At 55.3% G+C, this 16,698-nt stretch overlaps 1 protein-coding gene across 7 annotated transcripts; it reads left to right on the top strand.

The window, feature by feature from the left end:
- The first annotated feature begins 764 nt into the window (after nucleotides 1-764).
- Nucleotides 765-12,594, top strand: LOC119141108 (tudor domain-containing protein 7-like). Of its 7 annotated transcripts, none has more exons than XM_037372929.1 (4): nucleotides 765-941; nucleotides 4,613-4,838; nucleotides 10,008-10,149; nucleotides 11,556-12,594. In XM_037372929.1, exons 2-4 carry the CDS (start codon nucleotides 4,626-4,628, stop codon nucleotides 11,771-11,773), a joined length of 573 nt encoding a protein of 190 aa, XP_037228826.1. In that variant the 5' UTR covers nucleotides 765-941; nucleotides 4,613-4,625; the 3' UTR covers nucleotides 11,774-12,594. The 7 variants fall into 7 exon arrangements, 6 of the variants coding, with proteins under 6 accessions (XP_037228826.1, XP_037228825.1, XP_037228823.1 ...); XM_037372928.1 differs by having other exon boundaries at nucleotides 765-969; XM_037372926.1 differs by having other exon boundaries at nucleotides 765-2,313.
- Nucleotides 12,595-16,698: the final 4,104 nt, after the last annotated feature.

Raw genomic sequence — 16,698 nt, 5'->3', positions numbered from 1 at the left:
GTGGCAGGGGCCCTGACGGTGAGGAGCTCCCTTGCTGGCTGCGGGGAGCTGACCTCACCGGGCCTGGCTGTGCATGGCTGGTGGCCATCTTCTGCACCTCTGTGCGAGGCACTGACCAGCCACGTGTTTGGAGCACCGGAGGACCCAAGGAAAGCCAGGCCCGTGGGTTCTCAAGGTTTCAAGGGGTGCTGGGCAGCTGCCTGGGCGCTGGCTGAGCAGGGCAGCCCTGCTGAGAGCCCGGGCCCCAAGCGGTGTGCCAAAGGCCTGGGTGACGACAGGCACCCACTGGGCTCGCCCTGGCAGAGGCTGCACCGCGCAGTGGTAATGAATGGGTGTCTGTAACGGAGGGATTCGAGTATAGAATTCAGTGACGTTTTCAGATCAGAAATTGAGGCGGTTAAGTGAATTGACTAAAACACCTGCATTCTCTGTGGAAGAGATGCGCTTAAGCGTCATTCCTCGGTCCCTCCCTCAAGAGGGCCATTTCAGCTGCTGCCGTGTGGCAGCACGGAGGTTTCACGGGCCCCACGGAGCGAGGGCACGGCGCCGCGGGACGGGGCCGCCGAACCGCCCGACACGCCTGCTGCAGCCGCGGGGGGGCGCCGCGGGACGGCGGGCCACGTGGCCCACTGGGGGGGGGGCGCATGCGCCGAGGGCCGGCCCGGGCGGGGCAGAGGCGCGGGTGGGGCCGCTCGGCGCATGTGCGCTGGCGCCGCGGGGCGGGGCGCGGTGCAGTTGGCGGCGGTTGGGCGCGAGCGGGCAGCGCTGGGTGGGGCGCGGCCGCTGGCGCGGCGGGAGGGGAGCGGCCACCTGTGCCGTGCCGGCCCCTCGCGGCGAGGCGGCGGCGTTCGTCCGGGCCCGGCCCGCGGCGGCGGCGGCGGCGGCAGCGACGGGGGAAGAGGCTTTGGCTGGTGTCCGAGAGACCGCGGGTCGAGGTGTTGGTAAGGACCGAGCGGAGCCCCGCCGGCTGTAAGTCTTCCCGGGCGGGGGGGGAGCGGCAGCGCGGAGGGCCGGCCCCGGCCTGTCGGCGGTGGCTGCTTCTCCTCAGTGGCGCCCTTGTGGCAGAGAAAGTGTCCCGGCTGCAGCTGGCCGGTGACCGCTGCGTGCCTTCAGAGGAGACCTGGGTTCCACAGGGTTGTGTTTGTAGTCTTTTAATATGGCTATTGGAGAGTTCATCCTTCTCGGCAGGAAAACTATGCCCGCTACCTCTTTTAGTTAGCCCCTGCAGCACAGGGACCATTTTTCTGTTGGAGGCTGGTCATCTGTTTTAAGCATACTGGAAAAAACTTTCCGTTCAGATGCCGGAGAAGGCGGGTGTGGGTGATGTGCCCAGATTTACTGGTAACAGCCTCCTCGGGCTGTGTTTCCAGTGAAATGGCCCCCCATCTGGAGGCAGCAAGCTGCTGGATGAATATCATCACTGTTGAATGACCTAGCCTTACAGCTAAGAGTTCTTAAAAAGCTTCAGAAGCCACGTGGCTGTCTGCTAATGTGTCAGTTTATTACTTACTGTCACCATTACTGCATTGCAAATCTCCAGGATTCTTGCTAACTGTAGGAATGGGAACATCTTTCAGGTGTAAGTTGAGGACTGCATTCGGTTTAACCTTTGTACTCTAGTATCTGGCATCTCGTTTAACTACGTGAATTGTCCCCGTGACTGCTCCTGATACTATAACTTAGGAGTATGTATTTTATGTGATGTTTGCTCTTTCTGGTCTCGTCTCTTTAGTATTGGTATACTGCAGCGCTATCTGGTGGTGGTATGGTGTTGTCGCCCCACGTCCCTGCGTTTCTTTTTTGGTTGAAGTTTCCTCTTTTGAATCAACTTTTGAAACTGCCTTCCTAGGTTGTTGTAAGTTTCCTTCATGGTCACTGTCATCCTAGCTGTAATGGGTTTTATAGTAATTTTTCCTGAGCAGTAAGTTAAATTCAGGTAGTTCAGGTAAGAATAATTTCAGCAGACATATTGACAAAATAAGAAACTGGGTATATTATTTGAGAGAAACAGTAGAGAATAAGGCCCCAAAAGTGCTTCTTATTGACTTTTCCACATATCTTGTATGTAAATAACTTTGAACACAATCGCAGAAAAGACTGTGGTTTTTTGGTGTACTTCTCAACGTTTGGGTGTTTGTTTTATGTGATTGAAACATTAAACCACTTATGCATTTGTCCAGCATTTGATGTCCCCATGGCACTGAGTAGGTCCAAAGGAGATACGAACTTCTTTGGTCTTTTCTTCTGGCAGGGGACCACCACCCCCTCTCACTCTTTGAAGCTCTGTTCACCAGCTGCTAAGCCTCTGAAAAGGTGAGAGAAGGATGCAGATGCCTAGCATGGCTGCCGCCCATTGCCATCTGGAGGTGTGCAAGCTCATGTTCAACATTTGCTCCTCTGTTTGGGCACTGTGATGCTGTGCCCCGCAGTTGAGCAGGGGGTGCTGTGAAGGTGGCTGTGGTAGAGGTTGTTCCAGGATCAGTTAGTGAAACACACTGGACCAGCAGGGGCAGAAATTGCTGGGGTAAGGAGCTGGAGTACCTTTGTGCCTGTGAGCTGGCTTGTGTACAGGCAGAGTGTTTGTCGAGTGCTGTGAGGGTATCCTACCTGTCAGAGTGGCTGAGCTGATTTCAGTGATAGCCTGCGCCGTGCTCCCCCCCGCCCCCCCAAGAAGCAAATGGAAATTTTCTGTAGAACTAGTTGTGCTGAAATGTCTGTGGTGATTGCTCCTGTGGACTAGTTATGCTGAAATGTCTGTGATTGTTTCTGCAGAAGTACCTGTGTGTAGCAGCTTGTTGAACCATGCTTGTGTAAACACATGTATACATAGTGTTGTCTGTATTGAGGTAGGTGTGTGGGTGTACCTGTGTGTAAATATACTTGTACAGACACAGAGATGTGGTCAGGTTCGTGAAGTGCTGCATGTGTCTAAAGTAAAGCTGCTCAGGGAAGGGTGAAGAACATGACTTAATGCTCTGCCTGCTTGCCCAGCACCTGAGCTGGGCTGTGAACTCGGGTGCAGGAAGGTAGAGACAGCGTTGGTGTCTGTGCATAGACTAAACATGTGGCACGGAGTCTGAAATGTGCTGAGGGTTGGGAGTGCTCTTCCCTTTGGACTGGTGTGTTGCCCAAGGTGACTTGCCCTGGAAAAGGGCAACAGTGAGAGGAGAGGGGCTGCATCTGGAGAGAGCAGCACAGACTAAGTTTACGTGGAGTCCTGCATAGTGGTGCTGTGGTGGGAAGCAGCTGCCTGTTGCTGCTGCCACTTGGAGAGAGCACTGCCCAGGTACACGAGCAGCAGTTGCTTGCCTTCATGTGCGGGGAGGTGAGGGGCTCTGCTGTCATGTCTTGAGCTCGAGAGGTTGGAGGAGAGGGAGGTCACCTTGTGCCAAACCACTGACTCTGTGTGTTGCACGTTAGCTGCTGGGGGGTGAAGATCATGTGTTTGAGGCACACGAGCATGCTCAGTATTAGGACTGAGCTCTGCGTGCAGCACACTCATTTTGAGCAGGGTTGGGTCCTGGGTGGTGCGAGAGCTGTGTCTGGCTTCGGTCCACAGTTGTGGTGGGGAGGTTTCTCTGGTGAGATTGCCCCTGCGGCAGGTGGGCATCTGTGAGAAGAACGGCTGCCCAGGAGCGCAGAGCCTGCCTGGCAGTGCTTGTGCCTGGAGCTCGCCCGCATTTTGTGAGTGCAGCTGGCTGGCCCTGGAGAAGCCCTGAGTGTGTGGATGGCTGAGGGCTTCAGCTGTCTCTGGCACCTGCTTTGAAACAGCCTGCTGCACTGCCCAGCTGTGGCTGGTGGGAGCCCTTGCTGGCAGGTAAGTCTTCTCCTGACGTGTCCCACCAGCACAGCCTGTGGCTCCATGGAAGGTGCTGTTGGAGATGAAGCGGCAGACTGCTCATGCCTTTACCAGCGCGGCAGCGGCGGTTGCCTGGGGATGAGATGGGGCGGCGCTGGCAATGGCTTTGTCACACTCCTGCTGTGTGCAGCCCCTGGCTTGCAGGGAGCAGGTGTCACTTCTGTTGGGTTTTCTCTCTGAAGAGGCGTCTGTGGAGTTGAGGCATCGTGTGCCTGTGGGTAAGACATGGCATGGCCTGGGTGCATGTGGTTTCCATGGTGGAGCTGACACACCCCCTGTGGGCGCTGGTGTGGGGATGTGGGATCGCATGAGGGAGGAGTGGCTGTGAGCTACCTGGTGTCACTGTGGGTCACGAGTGGAGGGAGCACTGGATGCCAGGGTGGGGGGCGGCAGGTCCCTGCCCTGCTTGTGGTGGAAGTCCTGGCCCTGCAGGCAGGAACATGGGTGGGCAAATTGCCTGGCAGCCCTGCTCTTCTGACGCCGTGGCCAGGGACAGCCCGTGCCCAGAGACTGCTGTGCTCATTCACCTGTTTTTTTGGAGGTCATGCCCGGTCTGTTTCATACCACCCCATGCTTGGCTGGCAGGATCGGGCCCCTACAAGTCTACATAGAAGTATGCAAAGATGAGCCACTGATTCCTTGCTTGTTTGGGGAGGGGGTTTGAATAGTAAGAGCCAGTATTTTTAGCCTGTATATGTAAAATTGCTGCCGCCTTATTTTTTTTTTTTCTATCCTTTTTCATTCTGGGTGGAGGTGGTATGTATAGATGAAGATGCAGGAGCCTGAACTTATTGCAAAAACACTGCGAGCTGTTCTTCATCCCTTTAAAAACGGCGTACCTTTGTCAGAGCTTCAGGGTGAATACAAATCCCTGACCGGTGAGTGGATTCCCTTCAGGCACCTAGGCCATGGCACACTGGAAGGCTACTTGGAGAGCATCCCAGCAGTGGTCAGAATGGAAGAAAACAAAATGGGACAGGTAAGACTCGAACTTCAGAAATGGTTTTTGTGTTTGTAGAGTGTGTGTGGTTCATCACTTCACCTGTGCTTGTGCGTGGATTTCTGAGAAAAGTACTGTGGCATGTATGTCACGCCCTGCTGCTGGGAATACTGGAAGCTGTGGTTGTAGACCAGGTGCCCCTTGTTTTCCTGCCTCTGTATGCTGACTGCGAAGTTGTGTTTGCAAAAGGTGGAAGGTTGCATTTTCCCAGAACCAAGAGATCTGTCTGGAAAGCAGTTTGTGTGGCTGTAGAGCTCTGGTCCCTGCCTCAGCATGTGTAACTGTGGAGGGGATACGGATGAGCTGTCCTGGGATGGTAAAGAAGGTCAATGCGTGTGGGTGAGTGTTGGTCATCTCTTCAGGGTGGCGTTTAGCCTCATCTTTTTGCTACAGCGACGCTGTTGTGGCTGCTGCTGCCTGTATGCCTGACAGTGGCTGCTTTGGGCTTAGCGCTCTTTGTCATGAGTTGCAGTGCCGCAGGGCTGTGAAGACTTGCTGAGGTGAGGGAGAGCCCATGCAAGTGAGGTGCCTTTGTGCAAGGGTTGCGAGGCCTCAGCTTAGCAAGTGAGCAAGGGACAGGGAGTCAGCAGAGCGGTGAAGGAGGAGGTGGAGCAGAGCTCAGCAGAGAATATTTGTGTGGTGGGAGAGTTTTCCCTTGTTCCCTGGCATTGCTTTGCTAGCCTGTGTCTCCTGGTGGCTGCCAGCTTGGAAGCAACTTGCCAGCCCCCCCAGGCTCTTTGCCGAGCAGCGCGGGGTTCCTGATTTTTGGTCAGAAGGCATTCTCTTGATGGCTGGAATAGCTGCGTGACTTGTGGGTGATGTGTTTGGGTGCAGGGCTTGAATCCTGTCACTTGTTAGAGCCATGCCGGTCTCCCTGAAGTCTGTATAGACTGTGGGAGAGGAGAAGGCGAACAGATGTTTGGCACAATGTGTGGCTGTCGCAGCGGGTCTAGCGAGACAGGCTTTATGGCTGAGCTCCTTGTTTGGCTCAGCTGGATCGGGATGGCACCTGGGAAGTGAGAAGCAGGTCTTCCTGGCTGGCGGTGAGGAGTGTGATGAGAGATGTCCTGGGTTTTGTGCTGATGTCTGGAAATGTGGCCATTCTTAATCAAGAGTTTCCCTTGCTGCATTTTGAGAGCTGTCCGAATGTGCCCTTTTAGCACAGGTTTTCAAACCTGGGGCTCTTTGTTGCTTGCTCCAAGCTTGCGTTGGCTGCAGCTACATCAGTAACATGACCGCAGGTACCTCTGGGAACATTTGTGATGCTGCAGTTAATGCTTCCTCGTGGTGGCTGTGGCAGATAGCCACCTGTTTGTGACTAGGGCCTTGCAGGGCGTAGCCTGGTACCGTCCCATTCCTTACCCTCTAATACGATGTGTGCCGAGAGCCTTGTGGACTCTTGGATAGCACTAGAGGTGGTGCCTTCTCTGTGTCAGCTGTAAGGAGGGAGTGAAACGTGACATTCAAAGGTGGGAAAGGCAGAATCTACTGAAGAGGTATTGGAGACGGACTTACATTGGTTGAGGAGCGCCAGCTATGCTCTGCGTGCCCGAAGCAACTGAGAAGAAGCACCCTGCAAGGGCAGTGGAGGCGCTTGGAGCTCTGCCTTGGGAAGGATGGTGAGACAGCCAGAGCTCAGGGTTTATGGGCAGTGGGCAGGCCAGCGTACGGGCCCCATGGCGTCTGGCTGTCACAAACGCCTTAGTTGGGAAGAAGTGGTAGGTAAAGCAGATGATGCCGCCTTGTGACGACTGCAAGAAGCCTCATGTGCAGGCCCTGGGTCCTCAGAGAGGACTTGAGCCGGTGCCGTAGCTGCTGGGGGGAGAAGAGAGCCAAGCATGAGCAACCCAGGTTGTTTCTGGGGTGTGCTGGTGACGGCATGCCGAGGCAAGTGATGAGCCCATGAGGGGAGATGCTCTGCTGGACCTGATTCTTACGAGGGAAGAACTAGTTGGAGAGCTAAAGGCTGGGGACAGCCCTGGCTGCAGCGGCCATGAGATGGTGGTGTTTGGGAGCCTGAAAGGAGGGGAATAAGGCAAAGAGCGGTATCAACAAGTAGGTGTCAGGGGAAGAGACTCTGGCCTGCTCAGGAGCCTGCTTGGAAGACTCCTGTGGGATAGAGTCGTGGAGAGAAGCGTGGTCTGCGAGAGGTAGTGGATTTTCAAGGACTGCCTCCTCCAGTGTCAAGAATGGTCCATCCCAACAATCAGGGAAGAAAAGCAAAGGTGCTAGGAGCGCTGCACGGATGAACAGGAGCTCCTGACAAAACGCAGCCGTGACAAGGAAGCAGGCATGAGGCGGGAGCAGGGAGAAGTGACCTGGGAGGAATACAGAGATGCTGCTCAAAGCAGCATGCGTGGGCTTAAGAAAGACCGCCTTTATTACTGGCGAGTTCAACCACCTGAAAACCAAGACAGAGTGCCATCGGCTTCAGAACAGCTCCCAAAGCCCTGCCGGTTCTGAGAGCACCCTTCCAAAGCAAGTCCTTCAAGCACCTGGCTAACTGTATGGGCCAGAGTAGAAAATACAGGAAGAGCAGAAAAACTAGAAGCCAGAAGGTACAGCAGATGGAGAACTCCGACGCTTTGCTGTGTTTCATTTCACTAAAGCCTTACCAAGTCCGTGCTCAGTCCATGGAGCACAGGTTGCGGCACAGACGTCTCTGAAAGGGTGAAGAGTTCAGGATCTCATGTTCACTTTTCACAAAGATGAGTGAAGCCTCGGTCAGGTACAGGCCACTGTCTGGCCAAGTTTCTCTCTCCTTTCAGTGACTATTTAAAAGCAGCATTGCTGGAGACACGCATGGATGAAGAGGGAGCTCCTGACATTACCATCAGAAGCAGGCGCACAAGAGGCAGAAGCAGAGGTGGGTGAGGTGGAAGGAGTACAGAGGCACCATCCCACCGTGCAGGGGTGGGCTGAGGAAAGCTAAAGCCCATAGGGAGCTGCTTGTGGCAAGGGACGTGAAGGACAACAAAAGGGTTTCTCCAGGTGCGCCATCAGCAAAAGGGTGACTAGGGAACATGGGGGTCTGCTGAGGACTAGCAACGGGGACCTGGTCTTAAAGGACGTGGAGGAGGCTGAGGCTCTGGTTGCCACCTTTGCCTTGATCTTTGCTGTTAGGAGCAGCCAGCAGCAATGCCAAGGCTCCTGAAGACCAGTGGGGAAGTGCGGGGCAAGGAAGACTTGCCCTCAGCGGTGGAGGATTAGGCTAGGGAACATTTAAACCAGCAAGCCCACGGGTCTGCTGCAATGCACCCGGGGGTGCTGAGGGAGCTGCCTGATGTTGTTGCAAGACCACTTCCATTACCTTTGCAAGGTCATGGTGGTTTGTGCGAGGTTCCCGAGGAGTGGAAGAAAGCAGGCCTTACCTTCGGGAAGGGTGGGAAGGAGGCTCTGAAGAGCCGCAGGCTGGTCAGCCTGAGCTCTGTCTCTGGGGAATGTGATTGAGCAACTAATCCTGAAAAGCTGTTCCGCCATGTGAAGGACAAGGTGGCAGGCAGTCAGTATGGATTTGTGAAGCGGAAGTCCTGTGAGGCCAAAGCAACACCCTTCCAAAATGAAGTAAGCGGTTGGGTGGGTGAGGGGGGAGCATTGGATGTGGTTTATCTGCACTTGAGTAAGGCTTTGACAGTCTCCCATAAGCAGTGGTACAAACCCCATCAGGAGACTAGTCACTAGCGACGTGCCCCAGGGCTCGATGCTGGGGCAGTGCTGTCTAACGTGTTCATGAATGACTGGGGCGATGGGGCAGAGATCATCCTCAGCGAGTCTGTAGGTGATAGGAAGGAGTGGCAGTGCAGGTGGATGCGCTGCTATTTGGTGGGACCTCAAGAAGCTGGAGAAATGGAACAAGAGGAACCCTGTGAAGCCCGGTGCAGGGAAAGGGTAAGTCCGGCACCTGGGGAAGAACGAGCCCAGGTACCTGTACAGTCTGGGGGCTGACCCTCTGGAAAGCAGCTTGGTAGAGTAATGTAGTGGTGTCGCTGCTGGTACGCGTTTTGCATAGGCGTTGACTGCACAGCATGTATGCTGTGTGACTTCTAAGCAGGAGCTCCTGATCTAGGAGAGCTGTCGCTCAGAAGGAGAGGCAGCGCGGTGCAGGTGCTGGGTGTGTGGTGGCCGAAGAAGAGAAGGGGAAGGATGAGCTGGAGCGCGCTGCTGGAGGCTGAGTGTCGCTTTCTCCTGGTGTTGTCTTCCCTTACCCCCGTTTCGCTGGGCTGTTTGAGTCAGCCTGAGAGATTGAGAAGTCTGAAGCAAGCCGTGGCTGATTAGCAGTTGCTTGCTTTTTTTGTCTTGGCCCTCGGTTTTTCTGCTTTGGTTGCCCTGCCTCGCTTGTGAGAAAAAATCCTTTCTGGAGCTGCTGTTTGCTAAACTTCAGAGGCGCTGGCCAAGTCCCTCAGTGTCTCCCGCTGTGCTCGTGTGCTAAAACTGTCAGCCCCTACATGTACTGGGGACCACGGTTATGGTGGTAGCAGTGGTTGTGTGTGAGGTCTCCTTTTTGAGCAGGTGCCACCACCACAGAGCATGGCTGAGAGCCACAGAGAGGTCCCCTGAGACCACCGACTCCTGTTTTTCACTCATGGCTTTTTGGGTGGCTGCCTTCGTCCTCGTGGAGCCCTGGGTGCTTGTTCAGCTGCTTTTGCAGGCTGTCAGCAGCAGAATGTCCCAGGAGTTTGGGCTTGCATCTCCTCCGGGCGGCCAAGTGTATGTGGCCTGGGGGCTTGCCTAAGCAGGGTTCCTGCATCCGTTCGAGGACTGTTGAGCCGTGGCTCGGGGAGGTGAGGGCACGAGGCTGTTAAGGAGGCCGGGTAGGTGGCTGTGGGCTTGCCCCAGCCAGGCTATTGTTGTGGGCCAGCCCAGTGCCTGCAGGGCAATCTGTGCAGCCAGGATTGGGCTCAACCTAACGTGGGAAGGTGATGGAGGGGCTCTGGCAATCTGCTTTGGTGATTTCTGAGGTGCGCTGCGAAAGGAGAGGGAGGTCCCCGAGATCTGCGTGTGCTGCTGAAGCCTTTGCTGAAGTGCCTGCAGGCCTGTGTGACCCAGCAGTTACAGGCATGGAAGTGGCTGCAAATCCTTCTGCGTGTTGTGGATGAGCTTGGACCTCACTGACTGTTTTCTCTCCTGTCCCCTTCCTGCTCCGCCAAGGTCATTTGCCACGCTGTTGCTTGCAGCGAGACTGTGCCAATTGCTCAACTGGTGGCTCGGCAGAGGAGTTCCAAGAAGAAAATGGGACGGCAAGTGAACTGCCAGATGAGGCTGAAGAACACGTCTCCAGTCACGTTAGCAGGTAAGACCCAGGCAGCTGTGGCAGGCCTACCTTTGTGAAAGAACTGTGCAGCGGCTGGGGCAAAAGTCTTGGCCGTGAGGGTGTGTCACTAATGGCCACGAGCTGTGTGCTTATAGCGAAGAGCCCTGGGAGCAGGGGGTGTTGCTGACAAGGGTGCTTGCGCTTGCAAGCCGTGGTCAGTGAGGAAGCCCTTCTGGAGCACGTGCGTGAGATGTGAATGGTCTTGGCTGAAAAGTTCTTGGGGGACGCCTGGCGTCACTGCCACCTGCCCATGCTTCTCTGAGAAATGTCATGGAGGTGCGAGCGAGAAGCGTGGCAAGGAGCCTGCTAGCTCTTTGGGGCTGAGCTCAGCCCGTTATGGAGGACAGGGATGAGCCATGCCCTCACAGCGAGAAGCAGCCCCTGCAGCCCCATCTGGGGCGGTTTCAGCAGCGCCTGTTGCTGCTGCAAGTGCCCTGGAGCCACGCCATTGCTGATGCCCAGGGGCTCTTCTTTGTACTCTGCCTTTTTGCTTAAGTGTAAGCTGTGGCAGCCGCTTTCCCAGAGCCGGTGGGTCAGGTTTCCCTCACTGCTGCGCTGTTGTTGTGTTGGTGTCGGTGGGGTGTCCGAGGATCAGGGCCAGGCAAGGCCATCCACTTGTGAGTCGGCAGCTTGGAGCAACGGCAGGTCTTGCAGTTTGCTTGTAACGAAGGGTTTGCTGCTTCTTGCTTTCCTGCAACTACACCAGCAGTCCACCCTCTGTCGAGAAGCTGAACTGGTGACTCGCGTCCCAGTTAAATGACCACGACTGTAAGCGCCCGTTGGTTTGCTGTCTTGCACGGTGATAGCCCTCGGAAGTGTTTGAGCCTGCCAGAATTGGTGTGGTAGAGCCAGCAGAGAAACAGCAAAGTGACCAAGAGCTTGCTTATGCCCACGTGGCCTGAAGGCCGGTGCGGCGTGTTCCTGTGCAGGTGTTACTTGGCAACCTCTGCTGCATGGCGGGAGTCCTGGAGGAGAAGGCTTGGAAGACAGCTTTTGGCAGCAGTGCAGGAGGTGGCTGAGGAGGTTGAGTTAGGCTGCGTGTGCTACGCCGCTGGGAGCTGCTGCGGGGTGGTGAAGGGCAGCCTGGCCGTGGGTTCCACCTGAGACATGAGCTGTTGTGGCACCTGACACTCGCATGGCTCTTTGGAGAGCGTAAGGAAAGAGGCGTCTCCTGTCTGCCTGCTGCAGCGTGGCAGCGGGGATTGTGGCTTGTGAGTCCTTGGGTGTGAGCCATGGTGCTGTAGCCGAGAGACCCAGGACTGTGGCTGAAAGCGTCCTTCTGAAGTGTCTTTTGGTAAAAGTGTGGGCTCCCTGGAGGGCGCTTCAAGCCTGTTTGTGTTGGGAGAGGGGAGTGCTACTCACAGCTATGTCTGCAAACTCTTTAGGAAAGCCCAAAGGAACTTTGCGACAGCCCAGGTGTTTGAGCATGCCAGAAGAAGGCGGCAAGAGGGCTGTTCCTCGCCCACCACGAGGTAGAGGAGTGGCATGTGGCATGGTGAAACCCAGCGCGGAGAGTGTGCGGTCTGCCTTGCCACCGGCTGCTGGGAGCGGAGCACCTAAAGAAATTCCCATGCAGAGGCATGTCACTGTAGTGAACAGGTGAGTGTGTGGACATGTGTTTACACGTGTGCGAGCGAGGTAAAACAAGTGTGGTGGACCCTTGGATGCTAGCATGGCAGCAGTGCGCTTTGGGACGTGGGAATCCCGGCTCCCGCCCTTGCAGAAGATGAAGTCTGAGCGTGGGTTGGTACCCAGGAGGGAGACAGGTGGTCCTTTGCCTTTTGGGACGCTGCCACGGCCACACTCTGCTCTTGACCTGCTCCCATGTCCTCTGGGGAGAAACGTGGCCAAAGGTGTCACACCAAGGCGGAGGTGTGGATGTCACTGTTTCCCTGGCTGGGGAGGGAGCCGTTGTGGCCATTGTGCTGGAAAGCAGGAGGAGGCAAGAGGTGACGCTGCGTGTTCAGGCTCGTGGTTGTCTGCCGGTGGCTGCTCTTGCCTGGCTTCTGCGTTGCACTGTTAGCCCTTGTGGCCCTTGTCCGTGTGCTGGGAGCCAGCAGCTGCCTGACCGTGTTTGGGTGAATGGAGATGAGGGCCGGAGCTGCAGTTTTGCTGGGTTAGCGGTACATGCTGGTTTTCAGCCCGCTTTGAGCCTGTCTAATCCAGGCGGCTTACCCGAGTGCTGCCCCATCATTTGTCCTTCTGTGTTGTTTTCGGCTGCCCTGGGCCATCAGCTGATGGTGGTGGGAAAGTGTTTGCTGTTCCCTCATTGTGGCTGCGCTAAGTCCGCTGGAGCTGCTGTGATTGTGGTGGTAATCCTGTGCAGGTCACCGGGCTGGGTTGGAAGTCAGCCTTGCGCTGAATGGAAATGGCAGTGGTGTGCCGCTTGTGCAGCGGCGTGGCTGTGAAGCGGCACCGAGCAGAGTGACACTTTTAATCCTGCCGTGGTGCCCGCTCTTTCTGGAAGACCCGCAGAGAGCAGGCGTGTCCTGGCCCAGGCGCCGGCGTGAGTCCTGCTTGCGTCAGGGGTACAGGTGCCAGGATGGGGGAGATGAGGATGCACTCAGAGCGCTCGTGAGGGCAGCAGCCACTTCAGCTTTGCGGGAGTGCCTGGGAGCATAGCGTGACACTGCCGGCTGCTGGCCCTGCCTCATAAGCTTCGTGCCGCTCAGCAAAGCGCCCTTTGCTACGGCAGTGCTCTGGTGGTCACGCCTTTTGGGACGTTGCCCAGCGTGCTGGTGCTGGTGGAGTGGGCAGGTGCCCCTGGGATGGAGGAGGCGGCGGAGGGAGCCTTGGGGCTGCTGGGTGGATGTGCTGGGGCTTTGCACTGGGGCAGGGCTCCTCACGAGGACAGGAGGTGCTCCTTGTGTCCCTGGGCAGCTGGGCTGTGGCTGAGCAGCAGCTGTTTGGATGTGCCCTGGCAGAAATTTGGAGGAGTCGAGAGGCAGGTGGTGATGGTGGCAGGAGCCGGTGGCTGTGAAGCTGAGGTGGGTGAGAGGAGAGCAGTGGCAGGAGCAGCGAGAACGCCGGAGCTGCTGGCAGCAGCCGTGTGAGGAGCGGAGGGTTTGGAGGTAGAGGCCAGGGAAGGGAGACGTGCTGCGTGTGTGAGGTGAGGAGGGCGAGGCCGGGGTCCAGCAGGAGTGGGGAGACTCGAGGTGGGGCTCTGTCCGCACCACGCTCCTAACGCCGTGAGCGTGGGCTGAGCTCAGCCCTGCTCTTGTGCTCCTGAGCAAGCTGGGTGGAGCTGCGGTGGAAAGGCGTCGCCAGCTCTGCTGCCTGTGTTGTGGAGGAGGCTGCTGCAGCAGAGGAGCCCAAGCCATCTTGCTGTGACAGAGGCGTGGGAGCAGGTGTGCGCAGGCCTTCCCTTTTCTGTGTGTGCAGATGAGTCGGGTCTTTTGAAGTGGCACTTCCCCAAAAGGCAGACATCCTTTGTCCCTCGACAGGCAGAGCAAGGAGAGCACTCCTAGTTCTTTCTGGGTTAGCTGCTGGAAGCCCAGAAGGGGTTTTGTAGTACTTGGAGCTTCTGAATGCTCAAAAGGCAGAGATCCTTTGTCCTGGAGAGGAGATGTCTAGTGTTGCAAAGGGTCCAAATGAAAGAGGACCATATTCTGTTTTAATGCAAGGGTGTGTAGTGGCCCATGTAACTGGATTAATTTGTTTCAACTCAGCCAGTTTGAAGCAGGATCGGCAAGGTCCATGTCTCATAGACTTGGTTTTGGCGGTGTTTTGTGCCCCTGTAGCTTCTGTAGTTGCTTGTGCTTTGGGAATTGCAGGAGGGGAAGCTGCTTTGAGCCAGGAGGTCCTGACCTCAAAAGTGTGTGCGGATGAGCGGAGCTGTGAGGAGCATTCCCAGAAATCCTGGACTCACGCCAGCCTCCACAGGTAGCCAGCACAGACTTAAAGGCACTGTTCCCACAGTGGTGCAAGCACTTGCCTGTGAGAGTGGCTGTGCATTCACAGCATAGTCTGACTGAGAGAAATCCTGAAGGTGCCAGGGCTTGTCCCTGCCCCATTTACCAGTCTGGGGTAAGGGTTGTCCATGTGCAGTTTCTCTGGGTTTGCTTTCTGACACCTGCTCTGCTCTCCTGCCTGTCCGCTTTTGTGCTCTCAGAGTTGCACCAACAGAATCATTAGAATGGTTTGGATTGGAAGGGACCTTAAAGGTGATCTAGTTCCAATGACCATGCTATGGGCAGGGACACCTTCCACTAGACCAGGTTGCTCAGAGCTCTATCCACCCTAGCACTGAACACCTCCAGACAGGGGGCATCCATAACTTCTCTGGGCAACCTGGGCACTTAAGGGTCTTGGATTTCTTCTTCTGTGCTGAGCATCTATCCCGCTTTGGCAGATCTGTGCTGCTTGCCTTGGCAGGATGTCCTCCTAGTGACAGGCTTTGTCCTGCTCCACCCAGCGCTGTGTAGTGAGGATCCTAATGGCAGTTCCCTTGTGGCTGCTGAAGTCCATGACCCACCTCTCTAGCGCTCTGCGCGGTTTTGCTGGGAGATTTGCATGGCCACTGCATAGTCTTGAGTGGAAGGGGAAGAGGCTGTTTCTCCTCCCCATTCTGTCCCACTCAGGTGACAAAGGGGAGATGCTGAGGGTAGCTGCTATTGTGCCAGGTTGTTTCCTGGTGCCCTCCCAGGCCTTCTTGCAGAAACTGTTGCGGAGTCTGAGACATACAAAGAATGCTGTCTTTATAACAGCAATCACTTGGTTAGTTCATGTCATGGGCATGCTTCTGTGGACCTGCAGACCCACAGAAGGTGGGAGAGACCTTGCTTGTAAGGCTAACTGCAGAGACTCTTGAAGCTGGAAGGCAACGGCACAGATGATAACAGGTTAAGATGTATGGTGGTCCCTTTGTTTGGACCAGCAGGCAGTGTTTGTTGCTGGCTGCCACCTGGCCCCACTGCTGAAATAGCACTGTCCAAGGAGCAGAGTTGGATGGCATGGGCCATACCGAGGTAAAGGTGACAGGCAGGGAAGGGCATGCCTTCCCTTCGTTCTGAGACAGCGCTCTGTGGGAATGAAACATGACTGGCTGCTTGGCTACAGCTACATTTAGGGGCTTGGCAGGTCTGCATGGCTGGTCAGGCATTTGTGAAGGGCTGGGCTGCTGATCTGTGCTCTTGTTGGTGGTGTGGCTAGCAGGCCTCTTGCTGGGAGCAATTTCTAGCAGTTGAGGAACATGAGGCCTTGCAGGTAGACAACTTTTCTGTACCAGGCGTGCTGGTGAGAAGTGGCCCTGCCACTGTCTGTCTCTGTTACCTCCCGTCTTTGGAGAGAGGAGACCACCATGGTCTGTGTGAGGAAGCAGCACATCGCAGGATCCTTGTCTGATTGTAGGGCTTGAAACTGGTGATATATATGATGATAAATGGGCCCAAAGCTGATGTGTTAGCACCACTTTGTTCCATGGGAAGCTGTTGAACCACAGCAGGAAGCACAGGAAGATAGAACATGAAGTGGCATGAGAGGATCCCAAATCCTATTACTTTTCATATGGAGCATAAGGGAATCGTCAGTACTATGTTACAGGTTCCTTTCTGAGCTGTTCCAGATGGCATGGCTTGGGAGGGGAACATCTGCCCTCTTCCTCGCTGAAATTTTGCTGCAGTTCCTGCTGGCTTACCCTGCACTCATGTTATCCATGTCACCTGATGTGTGGCTTGAGGTGGTAGAAATGGTACGTGGCACTGAGGACCAGAACATGGCTATGGATTCCTATTGGGAGGCAGCAGTAGCAAAACAGTGTCCATTACCCATGTGGCTAGCTCATGGGATTGTTTTGGTTGCTGCCTAGCAATGGTGGTAGTCTCTTAAGAGTCTGCTTCTCTTAAGGAAGGGACTTTTTTTTCTTGGGTGTCTGTCCAGCTTGGAGTTGTCGTATATATAGAGAAGTGAGATCGTGGGTTTCTTGTAAGGCCTGTATGGCCAGTCACAGCACACCTTCTAAGAAGAAACTGTGTTGCTGCTTTTTGTGGGGATCTGAGCTGTGCCCAGAAGGTAAAGGGTTTTACTGTGCTGCAGGTGGAGTGTTAGAAGAGTCTTTTCAGATACCCAATCAGTGCAAGGTGTGAATGTGTATTTGGGTATCATGTGGGTGAGTTTGCCGTTGTACTTTTTGAGTCTCATCCCACTTGTGTTTCACAAATGGGCTTGCAGTTGATCTGCTGCTCAGCACTTCTGGATATGCGTCTCCTGTTTTGGAAAATGCTGTGCTGGACAGTGGCTGTTTCACACTGCTAATGCTGTGGGACATGACCCAGAACAGAAGTATTACTTCTGGTACAAGTGAACCCCATGGCTGATGGAGGAGCAGTAGTTTCCTCTTACAGGGACAGCAAAAAAGTGAAGGAGACAAGTAAGTTCATGTTAAATCTTATAAGATGCTGCTTAGAAGAGGTGTGAATGTGAGAGGCCTCTTTCTGATGTGGATGTACTCTGATTAAAAGTTAGTGTGAAGGCACATAGGGCTACCTTAATAATGTGCTGGTCTTAGCTTCCTGTTGCTACTGGGCTCAG

Source organism: Falco rusticolus, chromosome Z (assembly GCF_015220075.1).
Source record: "Falco rusticolus isolate bFalRus1 chromosome Z, bFalRus1.pri, whole genome shotgun sequence".
NCBI classification, from domain to species: domain Eukaryota; kingdom Metazoa; phylum Chordata; class Aves; order Falconiformes; family Falconidae; genus Falco; species Falco rusticolus.
Note: the sequence above shows the minus strand (reverse complement) of the source record. Positions and strands in the feature narration are given on the sequence as shown.

Excerpts from the sequence above, each read along its gene's own strand:
- LOC119141108 (XM_037372929.1), top strand. The coding sequence starts at position 4,626 with ATGAAGATGCAGGAGCCTGAACTTATTGCAAAAACACTGCGAGCTGTT. Across the intron at positions 4,839-10,007 it reads AAGAAAACAAAATGGGACAG|GTCATTTGCCACGCTGTTGC; the intron begins GTAAGACTCGAA and ends TGCTCCGCCAAG. Across the intron at positions 10,150-11,555 it reads GTCTCCAGTCACGTTAGCAG|GAAAGCCCAAAGGAACTTTG; the intron begins GTAAGACCCAGG and ends CAAACTCTTTAG.